The sequence below is a fragment of the Panthera pardus genome, unplaced genomic scaffold (genome assembly GCF_024362965.1).
Source record: "Panthera pardus isolate Hobbes unplaced genomic scaffold, ASM2436296v1 HiC_scaffold_8, whole genome shotgun sequence".
Taxonomy (NCBI): domain Eukaryota; kingdom Metazoa; phylum Chordata; class Mammalia; order Carnivora; family Felidae; genus Panthera; species Panthera pardus.
This window is the reverse complement of record NW_026527013.1, coordinates 124,845,740-124,858,551: the sequence shown is the minus strand read 5'-3', so window position 1 is coordinate 124,858,551 and position 12,812 is coordinate 124,845,740. Positions and strand designations below refer to the sequence as shown.

At 39.1% G+C, this 12,812-nt stretch overlaps 1 protein-coding gene across 1 annotated transcript in view; it reads right to left on the bottom strand.

The window, feature by feature from the left end:
* The window catches only part of NPSR1 (neuropeptide S receptor 1), a 154,666-nt gene that overhangs the window by 51,639 nt on the left and 90,215 nt on the right, over positions 1-12,812 (bottom strand). The window contains exon 3 of the mRNA XM_019418162.2: positions 5,103-5,206. Within this exon, the coding sequence (XP_019273707.1) occupies positions 5,103-5,206 (104 nt within the window). The remainder of the gene's footprint in view (positions 1-5,102; positions 5,207-12,812) is intronic.

The following is a 12,812-nucleotide window of genomic DNA, read 5'->3' as shown; positions in this document are numbered from 1 at the left end:
GAAGGGAGGAAGGGGCGGGGGGGAGAGAGAGAGAGAGAGAGAGAGAGAGAGAGAGAGAGAATCTTAAGCAGGCTCCACACTCAGCACAGAGCCTAACACAGGGCTTGATCCCATGACCTTGGGATCCTGACCTAAACGAAAATCAAGAGTCCCATGCTCAACCAACTGAGCCCCACCTAGGCATCCAGGTCTGGTAGAGTTTGGATACAAATTCTTTATCAAGTATGTGTTTTGCAAACATTTTTTTTCTCATTCTGTGCCTTGTCTTTTCTGTCTCTTAACAGTGTCTTTTGCAGAGAAATTTGAAATTTTCATAAAATCAAACTTTTCATTTTTTTTTTCTTTCTTGGGTTGTGCTTTTGGTGTTATACCTAAAAAGTCATTGAGAAATCCTAAGTACCCTAGCTTCTCTCCTATGTTTTCTTCTAGTAGTTTTATAGCATGCATATTTCATTCAAGTCTATGATCCATATTGAGTTAGTTTTTCTGAAAGGTGTAAGGTTTGTAGTTAGATGATTATTATTTTTTTAATGTGGATATCCCATGACTCTAGCAGTATTTCTTGAAGAGGCTGTTTTTTCTCCATTGAACTGTCTTTGCTCCTTTGTCAAAGATCAGTTGACTTTTTGTGTGCATTTGTTTCTGGGCCTCTGTTCTGTTCCACTGATCTATTTGTTGATTCTTTTGCGAATATCATGCTGTCTTGATTTAGCTGTAGCTTTATAGTAAGTCTTGAAATCAGATAGTATCAGTCTTTCATTTGTGTTCTTCAGTATTGTGTTGGCTATTCTGTGTCTTTCACCTTTCCACATAAATTTTAGAGTTTGTCTATATCTATAAAATAACTTGGTGAGCTTTTTATTGGGATTGCATTGAATTTATAAATTGGAGTAGAATTGACATCTTAATAATAGTGACACTTCCTTTCTGTGAACATAGAACAGCTATCCATTTATTTGGATATTCTTTGATTTCTTTGATCAAGTATTGTAGTTTTCTTCATACTGATCTTGCACGTATTTTATTAGATTTATACGTAAGCTTTCATATTTTTGGTGCTAACATAAATGGTATTGTGTTTTTCATTTTAAATTCAAATTGCTTATTGCTGGCATATAAAAGCACAATTGACTTTTGTTTACTAATCTTATATTCTGTAATCTTGTTATTTTCACTTAATAAGCCCATAGGTTCTCTGTGGTTTTGTTTGGTTTTGTTTTTTGTCAATTCTTTCAGATTGTCTGCATAGACAATCTTGTCATATGTGAACAAAGATACTATTTCACCTTTCCTGATCTGTATACCTTTTATTTATTTTTCTTGTCCTGTTGAGTTAGTGGGACTTCAGTATGATGCTGAATAGGAGTAGTGAGAGTGAACATCCTTGCTTTGCTCTCAATCTTATGAAAGAAGCATCCAGTTTCTCACCATTAAGTATGAGGTTAGCTGTAGCTTTTTGTAGATGTTCTTGTATCAAGTTCAGGAAATTTTCCTCCATGAAGAGTTTACTGAGAGTTTTTATCATGAATCGATATTGGATTTTATCAAATGATTTTTTGGTATTTATTGAAATGATCATATACATTTTCTTCTTTGTCTTTTGAGATAATGGATTACATCAATTGATTTTCAAATGTCGAACCAGCTTTTTATACATGGAATAAATTCCACTTGACCGTGGTATGTAGTTCTTTTTATAAATACTTTGATTCAATTGCTAGTATTTGTTGATAATTTTTACATTTATTTTCACAAGAAATATAGGTCTATAGTTTTCCTTTCCAGTAATTCTTTTGTCTGTTTTTGATGTTAGGATAATGCTGGACTCACAGAATGAGTTAGGAAACATTCCCTTTGCTTCTGTGTTCTAGAAAAATTAGCAACTTATTGGTATAATTTCTTCCTTAAATATTTGGTAGAATTCACCAGTAAACCCATCTAGGCCTGGTGCTTTATTTCTCGGAAGATTATTAATTATTAATTAAATTTGTTTCATAGATATAGGCCTACTCATCTTGTCTATTTTTCCTTATATGAGTTTTGGTAGATTGTGTCTTTCAAGGATTTGGTCCATTTCAAGTAAATTACCAAAGTTTCAGGCATATAGTTCATAACATTCCTTTATTATCCTTTTAAAATCTATAGGATCAGTAGTAATTAACCCTCTTTCATTTTTAATATTAACAATTTGTGCCAACCCTCTTCTTTTGTTTACTGTCACTAGAAGTTTATCAATTTTATTCTCTCTCCAAAGAACCAGCTTATAGTTTCATTGATTTTCACTGTTGATTTACTGTTTTCAATTTTAGTAATTTCTGCTCTAGTTTTTATCATTTAAAAAATTCTACTTGCTTTAGGTATACATTGTCTGTTTTCCCTAGTTTCCTAAGGTAGAAGATTAGATTATTAATTTTAGGTCTTTTTTCTTGACTAATACAAGAATTTAATGCTATAAATTTCTCCAAAAGCACTGTTTTTATTGTCCTACAAATTATGATAAGTTGTATTTTCATGTTTAATTTGACCCACATGTTACCTAGAGTGGGTCTAATCCCCCAGAACATTGAGATTGGCCAGCTATCCTTCTGTTACTCATTTCTGGTTTAATTCTAATTTGGTCTGAGAGCATACTTTTGCTATTTCCACTCTTTTACATTGTTAAGGTGTATTTTATGGTCCAGGATGTAATTTCCCTTGGTGAATGTTCCATGTGAGTTTGATAAGAATAAGTATTCTGCCTTGTTGGATGAAGTGTTGTGTAAATGCCAATTAGGTCAATTTGATAGATAGTTTAGTTTACTTCAACTGAGAGCTATTTAGTTCAACTATATCCCTGCTTCTAACACTAAGTATTGGCATAATTTATTTCTCAGCAATTGCCACAGTAAGCAATTGATAACATTTATCTACAAGGAAGCAAAATTTTTTCAATAAGGAATTAAAATATGTTTTAAAAAATAACCCCTGAGAAAATACCAGTTCCAGATGGTAATCGGGGGTCTTTCACATCTACTAAACTTTCAAGATTATATTCAGAACACAGAAGATTTTTATTTTATTTATTCTTTTAAAATTTATTGATTTATTTTGAGAGTGTGAGGGAGGGGCAGAGAGAGAGAGAGAGAGAGAGAAAGAGAGAGAGAGAGAATCACAGGCACGCTCTGCACCATCAACATGGAGCCTGAGGCAGGGCCAAACTCACGAACTATGAGATCATGACCTGAGCAGAAATCAAAAGTTGGACTCTTAACTGACTGAGCCACCCAGGCACCCCAAAGATTTTTAATTGTAACTATTCTCTATTCATTATCTGAAGATGGAGTAACTCTATTTCCAAGGTCTGAAAATGATAGAATAAATGAAAATCGTAGATGAATATAGATATGAAGATTCTTAAAAACCCTACTAGCAAGTGGAATACTGTGGGATAAGGTTTTCCAGAAATGTACTCTACATCTCTAGAGCTACAATAATTTAGATCTGGAATATGGGCATCAAAATAAAAATTATTAATGGAAAATAATTTTAAGAGCTCAGAAACAGAACACATCAGTTCTAACGCCAGTTATGAAACAGTTCATTCTTTCTGTATTAGTTGAAGTGCCTTAATCCATAGTATGTACATATATGGTATATTAACAATATAATATATGTATATGGTAAATATGTAATATTTTGTACCATCTATTTTATGCATATATATTTGCATTAGTAATTTTTACATTAAAGTATATTCAACAGGCAAAGTATAAATGTCTTTAATCTAAAAATAGATATTAGCAATAATTAAGGAAAAGCACGTATCCCAGGGATGCCTGGGTGGCTCAGTCAGTTAAGCATCCAACTCTTGATTTTCAGCTCATGTCATGATCTTACAGTTCATGAGATTGAGCCCCAAGTGTGGCTCTGTGCTGATAGCATGGAGCCTGCTTGGGATTCTCTCTCTCTCTCTCTCTCTCTCTCTCAAAATAAATAAATATTAAAAAAAAAAAAACCCAAGTATCCCAGTTATAAAAAAATTGAAAAGGATAGTAGGCAATTTAAATAAGAAGAAATTCAAACGCCAATAGATATTTTTAAAAGTCCAATTTAGGTGGTAATACAGGCACCACAAGTTAAAACAACTAGAGATGATACCTATTTTCTGACAATCTGTCACAGTTTTTCAAAAAGAACAGTAGCCAGTGTTGTGTTAGTTTCAGGAGGAAAAAATTAAAGGAACCAAAACCAAAAAACAAACAAAAAAAGAACTTTGAATGTTTGTATCCCACCAAAATTCATATGAATCCTAATGCCCAGTGTGATGATGGTAGGAGGTGAGGCCTTTGGGAGGTGGTTAGGTTATGAGGGTGGAGCCCTCATGAATGAGTGGGATTAGTGCCCTTATAAACAAGGCCTGGCAGAGCTCCCTCATTCCGTCTGCCATGAGAAGTCTGTAACCTGGAGGAGGGCCCTCACCTGACAATTGCTGGCACACTGATCTTGAACTTCCAGCCTCCAGAACTGTGAGAAATGAATGTTTGTTGTTTTTATAAGACCATTACTCTGTGGTATTTTTACGGTAGCCTGAATGGACCAAGAAAGCCAGAATATGTCAAAGTCCTTCATATTTACCGCCCTCCCCCAATTTAAAATGTGAATATTTATGTTCTTATTAATGCTTATTTATGTTTGCTTTATATATTAATTATTTTTAGCAAAAAAAAAATTTAAAAATCTTACCAATTTGGCTTATCCTTCCAACTAGGAGTAAGTGATAAGTTTGTTGTGTGGAAGTGTTGAGTTCTATATTATTTTCCTTGTGAAGACTCCAAAAACTACTTGTCACTTTGCCTCATATTTTTTTTTAAAATTTTTTTTAACGTTTATTTATTTTTGAGACAGAGAGAGACAGAGCAGGAACGGGGGAGGGGCAGAGAGAGAGGGAGACATAGAATCGGAAGCAGGCTCCAGGCTCTGAGCCATCAGCCCAGAGCCCCACGCGGGGCTCGAACCCGCGGACCGCGAGATAGAGATCGAGATCGTGACTTGAGCCGAAGTCGGACGCTTAACCGACTGAGCCACCCAGGCGCCCCGCCTCATATTTTTAAAGGGCTACATACCTGCAGATAGCGGACCACTCGGCAAACGAGATCAGGTGCCATAAAATCTCCAGTGAATCGCCAAATGATATCTGTCAAGATGTTAACCAGTCCTGTGAAAGAGTCTAACAAAAACATGCAAGTGGTTAACCTTAGTCTCTTTCAAATTTCCAGCCTTGCCACAATAGAAATGAATTCCTAGGGAGATTTTTTTTTTCCTTCTGATTTATCAGGTGGCCATTAAGGAAAAGTAAGGCAAGGCAGGAGTTCATTGACTTCTATTATTAGGTCTTGTTACCACTCAGATGTAACCACCTTGGAAGGATTTTGGTAATGACTAAAATGATTTTGGTAACCATACAGTTGACCTTTTCAGTCACAGAAGAGGAGCTTTAAGGGGGTTTAGATCTGTACCAAAATAAGGACTGTGTGAGGATCGATAAGGGAAAAATTGAGAAGAGGAAAATATTTATCTTTAAGAAGCCCCTCAAAATCCCTCTTCTTGTACCCACTGTTTTATAATGTCGACCTCTTGTTACCTCCCTATCAGCAATGACAGCACTCCACTTTCACTCCAGGTTTCTTTTCTTTCTTCTCCTTTCCCCTTTCAACATCTATGCCTGGAAAAAATCAAGTGCATGATCTATCAATTTCATTAACTTAATTGGCTAAACAACAGAGGAACTGAGGCCAAGATTTGAGACCAAAGTCAGAGACTTTAGGCTCCTGTGGTTATCTTTACTCATTTCTGTACTTAGATTGAAAGTTGTGTAGATATCTATATCAGAAATGGTAAAATATATGTCTAGAAGCTCCCTCTCACCCTTCCATGACATATCACTAATTGATCATGTGATCCAGAATCATTCTCGAAACAGTGCTATAGGGATTCTCTGCTAATTGATGGATAGGGCTGGTACTTAAAACAGGATAAGTAAGAATTCATTGACTTAGAGTCACTTCCTTGGAACATGGGATATAACACTCTGTCAAAGACCCAAAAGGCAAGGCAAATTCATTGCCAGGGTAGCTCTTAGAAGTCTGGAGAAAGTGTTGGTCTTTCCTAGGCAAAAGAGAAATGCCTGAGTTGCCCCGGCAGACAGTAGAAAAAATAAAAATAAAAAGGCCAAGTAAAGTGTGCATGCTATAATGGATATATTATGTAAAGCCAGAAGACCCACCAGAGAATTATATTCCATGGAAGGACTCAGAAGACACATCACTCATCAAGAATGTACTGGTGAGAGGAGCACCTGCATTACAAAGAAGCTTCCAACTATGCTAGAGTGGATGTAGGAAAGGTGGTCATAGAGCCTGGTCTTATTATACATGGTAAGGCTGCACTGTAATAATTCTCCTAGTCCTTCCCCAAAGGGACCTATGGTCACTTATTTGTGTGACTGTACACTGGGGAAAGAAGAATATACAGACATTTTGAGTACTGAGGCACAGGCTCTATGTTGACATGATACCTAGAGACCTGAAGTGTCATTTTGGCCCGACTAGAAGAGTGGAATCTTTGGGGCCAGGTAACAAATAGAATCCTAGTTGAAATGGAATGGTTCACTAGATCTGCAGACCCTCCATTATTCATTTCCCCATTCCCTGAATGTTTAATTTATACTAATATACTTAGCATTTGGAATAACTCCATATCTGCTTCCTCATAATAGTGGCAGACAGCAAGACTACTCATTGGACAACATGATGAATTATCCCTTATCATGGCCAATCTAGCTACTGCTGTATTTGAATGTCTTTGAATTACCAACAGTGGAGATCAACACTGAGCCCCAGTATGACACTATTTCTTAAGAAGACCAACCAGCTACTTTGTGACAAGCTGACTACACTGGACCCTTCAATATTGCAAGTGTCAGCTGTCCATCTTCCCAGCGTATACTTATTCTGGGTATGAACATGCTTTCCCTGACCTCTGAGTTGTAGTCAACACCATTCACCAATCTCTAGAGGATTTCTGATTGCCCAACTAGAATGGAATCCCGCATAACACAGTATCTGATCAGGAAACGCACTTCATTGTAAAGGGGATATAGGCTTGCACCATGGATCATAGAATCTATTTGTGTCACACAGTGCACCACCCAGCACAGCTGTCTTTCTGGAGCACTGGGATGCACTAGTAAAGGCACAAAGTGCCAGCTTAGTGGCAATACTCTGAAAGCATGGAATCCCATCCTCCAAAATGCTGCGTATGCATTAAATCAGAGCTCTCTTTATGGTGCTGTGTCACTAACAGGAGATATACATATGAGAACCAAGGGGTAGAGGTGGGAATGGTCACACTGCATATTACTCCCAGTGAACCCCTGGGGGAGCACTGTGTATACGTCTCTGCTCTGCAGGCTGGAGGTCCTAGTCCCAAAAGGAAGTTGCAAACCTGCCGGGGGTCATAGCAAGGGTCCACTAGAACTGAAAGTGATGGCTGACACGAAGACACTTCGGACTCGTTTGTCCAGGGACTAGCAGTCAAGAAGAGAAGTCACAGCTGTGGTCAGAGTAATTGGCTGTGATCAGCTGATGAGGCAGAGCTGGGTTTATACAGTGAAGGAAGAGAAGAGGATGGGTAGAACACAGGTAATTTACTCATTATTTTATGATTGACTGGAGATAATGAGTGAATGGGGCTAGATGTGCTAAGCATATTGCAGCAGGCTCTCAGTGTAGGGTTGTGCAGATTTTTGAGGCTGTAGACTGCTCTGTCCTGCTGTGGTGGGAGGGTGCGTGGGGGCTGAAATCGAGGCTTTAGTATGGTCATGAAGACACACACCCTGGCTTCAGGCTGCACAAAGATAAAGCAAGTGTCAACTCTGTCCTGCATGACATACGAACTATACCCTCTACGAAACTGTTCAGATCAACATTCTAATCCTGCCTTTGTTGAGAAACACTGCCAGGTTTTATGGGAGAGAATCTGTGGTTTCTGTGCATTTCTGCTCAGACAGAAGAGTGGGCAGAACCTTACTTAGAAGTGAAGGGTATCCATTTGGTTGAGTTCAGGCTCTCGGAAAGCTGAACAGCTAAACCACAAAAGAAACTCCTATTTTGGAGTAGGCCGCTCATGATTTCATTTCCAATGGTTTATTTTTATTACTGTGTTTCTGTTAAAGAGGAGTAACAAAAACTGAAAATGGCACTGTCACTTGGTTAATTACTTCTGTGCATGCTGGAGAATGAGAACAGAAGGGAGGCTAGCATCCAGAGCAGGGGATGGCATATAGTAGGTGCTCAGAACGTATTTGTCAAATAAATTGTCTCTATGGTTTGGAAAAGGCATTTATGGCTTTTTAAAAATTAAACTTGGGTTCCTGGGTGGTTCAGTCAGGTAAGCATCTGACTCCTGATTTCAGCTCAGGTCATCATCTCACAGTGGAGGGAGCCCCACATGGGGCTCTGCACTGACAGCATGGAGCCTGCTAGGGATTCTCTCTCTCCAGCTCTCTCTACCCCTTCCCCACTCACACTCTTTCTCTCTCTCTCTCTCAAAATAAACATTTTTTAAAAATAAATAAAATCAATTTTTATTTTGAAATAATTAAAAGCTCACAAGATGTTGCAAAAATAGCACAGAGGGTCGTCGCGTACCCATCACCCAGCTTCCCCCCATGGTGACATCTCATGTAACTAGAGTTGGCTTCATTGTTCAAAGGAGAATTATTACTCTCAATCCAGGTTTCTGTACAACACGGAGCATGATCCTAAGGAATGTTACTAAGCAGTCACTATATCTTTGTCAATATTTTAAGTATTTAAAGTATCTCAAGATTTTTTAATCTAACAAAAAACTATAAATTCCTCATTTGAGAGATAGGCAAACTTCGTGTGATTAAAATGTTTTCTAAGATTGTGTAACAAGTTACAGCTGAAGTCAGACTTGTAACCCAGACTGGATGTTAGTGTCTAGTCTTCACCACACTGTTTTTTTTCCTCCTCTTCCCTCCCCTCCTCTCCCCTCCCCTTCCCTTCCCAATTCTTGTTCTATCTGTTTTCCTTTAATCCCTAGACCAATATACAGGCACAATTCTTCCTCCCATGCCCTCATTCCCTGTCCTGGTTGCCCTGATTTTTCTCTCAGCCTCCTCTATTTGTAGGGTCACTCCACCCATAGGATTTGCTTCTATACCTTTAGAGAACTGTGATGGTAAATCTTCCTTTTCAGGATCTGTATTGTAAACAAGATAAAGGCTGAGCTCCCAACTTAGCGTAAAGACTTGCTAAGACTTACGTCTTGCTAAGTAACCACCTGGCATTTTTATATTGAACACCATAGTGATCACACATTCATGTTTTCAGACATGCATTCCGTCTTCTTGAAATTGCCTTGTTCCATTTGTCAGTCTGTTGAATTATTATTTACCTTTCAATATCTAGCTGACATGTCCTCTTTTTTCCAGGAGCTTCCTTTGACCATTCACAAGGTAGGGTCTATCATGTAAGGTATTGGGCCCTCCCAGTCTTATGCCTGTCTGTCTTTTCCTTTTTGTTTCTCTGTAGGTGACAATTAGAGCATGAACAAGCACATGGGAACTACAACAAATTGTCAAAGATTAGAGAAATCAGAGAAGTTCTGAGAAGGTCAGATTTGAGCAGCGTCTTGAGAGTCGTGGGTTATGACCTGATTAATAGAAATCTCATGAAGGGCTTCCTGGCAGGAATGGACTGGATGTATGAGTGGATTGGGCCAATTGAAGTTCCTTGGATATTCTCTTTTGTTTTACATATTCTTTTTTTTTTTTTTAGTTTATTTATTTATTTTTGAGAGAGAGAGAGAGAGAGAGAGAGAGAGAGAGAGAGTATAGAAGGGGCAGACAAAGAGGGAGAGAGAGAATCCCAAGCAGGTTCTGCACCCTCAGTGCAGAGCCAGACGTGGGGCTGGAACTCACAAACCGTGAGATCGTGACTTGAGCTGAAGTTGGACGCTCAACCGACTGAGCCACCCAGGCACCCCTATGTATTCTTTAAATAAAGAATAATGGGCAAGATCCCTAAACTTATGTTTTTCTGAACTGAAGTGATACATTAACAATTATATTGTACCCCCAGTAACATTTCTTTTTTGTCCTGGAGCTCAGTCTTTAATGAGCCCATATCTAGGAGTAGACTATCAGTGAAGCCTGGGCCACAGCATTTGCTGCTATTAAGCAAATGCTGCTGGATCTGATCGGTAAAAAGCTATTTAGTTACCTAAGTAATTGAATACATTGCAAATAAACCTTTCTTACGTGGTAATTAACAGGACCTTGGGAACAAAGGGTGCACTTTAAAAGTCTTAATCACTTCCCCACTATTACTCCTGTTTCTTGAAATTTCTTCAGTGAGAGATCCTAGGAAGCTGAAATACTCAGAAAAGCCAAAACAGGCTCCCTGCAAGCATTACTGCCCCTTTGATGGCTTCTTGCAAGTATGAGTGTGGGTTCCCAGTTGGAGCACAGATATGGGTGGAGTGGGGAGAAATCAAGAAAGAGGGGACACCTGAACTGAACCCTGAAGGGTCAATATGAAGGGGTCGCATGGAAAGGGGGTGAAGGACACCCTAGGATTCTAGACAGGGATGACACCATGAGCAAAGTTGTGGCGAGAAAAAGTGAGGTAAGAGATTCCGTGGCTTGTGTATATGAAACAACATCAGTTTGTAGTTGCTGAAGTCTGAGGTAGGAGCTTCCAAGCGGCACGAAATGGGGCTGCAGAGACAAGAGTTGGGCCATTTAGGGTCTCCAGTGCCAGTTAAAGGAACTCTTGCGCTTTTTCCCCTGTGTACTGTGGGAGCAATTGAATGTTGATGTGTTCAAACACCAGTTTCAAATAGATTTCTTTAGTTACTGTTGGGGGATCAATTTGGGAGGTCCAGTGCTAGATTTTACACTACACTTGTTAGGGAAATGTGCAAAAGTTCAGGAAAGAGATAAGTAGTACCTGGGGTATGTCAAATAGGAATTGAGATATAGAGAAGGATGCAGATTTGAGGTATACTTTATAAGGTAAAATTAGAAGGACTTGGGGACTGAGTGTTAGATGTTTTAAATGGGAGGCAGAGAGAGAAGTCTACACTGTGTTATGGGTCCTGGCTTGGGTGTTCGTGGGAGATGGTGGTGCCTCTTGAGAATACGGGAGGATAATAAGTTCATTATATTTGGGTCGTTCCCAGTTTTTGGCAATTCCACATAAAGCTGTTACGAACATCTACCTATAAGATTTTGTGTGAAAGTAAGTTTTCTTTTCCCTGGGGTAAATACCCAGGAGTGAGATTGTTGGGCTATAAGGCCCTAGCTTCAATTTGCATTTTCCTACTGGTTACCGATGTTGTTGTTATGGTCACTTGCAACCCCTATGCCTCAAATTCCTCTTTGAGTGTTCATTGATGGTGGGAGCTGGGGCGTGGAGTGTTCTAATAATCCATTCTCTCCCCTCATCTGCATCTGTGTTCCTGTAACACTGCTGCCTCTTGTTGCTCAGTGCTTGCTAAGCTGCTGGCTGGAGGGTTCTACTTTGCCTGAGCTCAGCCTCTAATATCCACCTGTGCATCTGGGCCATGGGTTTGGGAACTTCTCAGCACTCCAGTTGCTTCTCCACCATGACTGTCGAACTTCTGCTTTATATCTATGTGGTGAGTCTTGTGTGGGAGAGTTTTATGCCCTTCCCCTAGCAGTAGGTGACTTCTCATGGAATTGGTGTGGTACCTGGGGCCAGCCATTGTATGCCCCCATCCCCAAGAGTTGAGGGTTTTTTATTGTTTGTTTCTGTGTATTCCCCTGTGCTCTGGGGCAACAGTGTTTGGTCACACAGTGGCCTAAGATTTTTGTTGAGAGGTAACTGGGCAGGAGGGCATGATTTCATACCTTTCCTGAAGGCATAAACCAAACCCTCATGTATACCTTCACACTGTCTCTGTAACAACTCCTCAGTTCTGCCACTGTAGAGTGGAAGCAGCCATAGACTGTCCTCTAACTGAACAAACATAGCTGTGTCCCAATAATAACTTTGTTTATAAAAATAGGCTGCAGGCTGGATTTGGTGGGAGGGCTACAGTTTGCCTCCCCCCCCCCCCCCCCACCTCCTGCTCTACAGTATAAACTACAAATCGTCCTACTGTGACTTTTGGAGCCTTCCTGCCTACCTCTTAGGTCTGATCTTTTCTGGTCCTATTACAAATTCATACCATAAGGGAAACTCTTTCAACCAGCAGTTATACTGACAGCTGGTTAATTGATCAAAACGTTGGTTAAAAAAAGGAAGCACACACACAACACCATCTTAAAACATTTTTATATAAAACATTAATGTGCATGTATTTATCCATTTCTTTAATGTAGGGCCAAGAGTTTTATTTGATTTTATGCATCATCTTTCTTTTGTGTGCAGAAAATACATCCATAATGCATCTTTTATGATTTCCAGTTTTGTTTTCTTTAAATTGGAAAACTTGAGATACCAGCGAAGCAATTTGAGGCAGAATCTCATTGTAGAGATTTTTATAATCCTTTTTCATTCTTTTATAGTTACATTCCCTGTGCTTAATTCTATTGCTTCTTTTAGTGACTCAGGAAAAAAAAAAAAGTCTTTGCAATGTATCCAACTTAATTTTCCCAGAAACAACCCTTTCATGTTGTTTATGTCCATTATATAGTTTCAATAATGAGAACAACTGGCATAAACTGGTTTGGGAACAGACCCCTGTGACTCCTATAACCTAAGTAGTGGGAGCAGAAATGG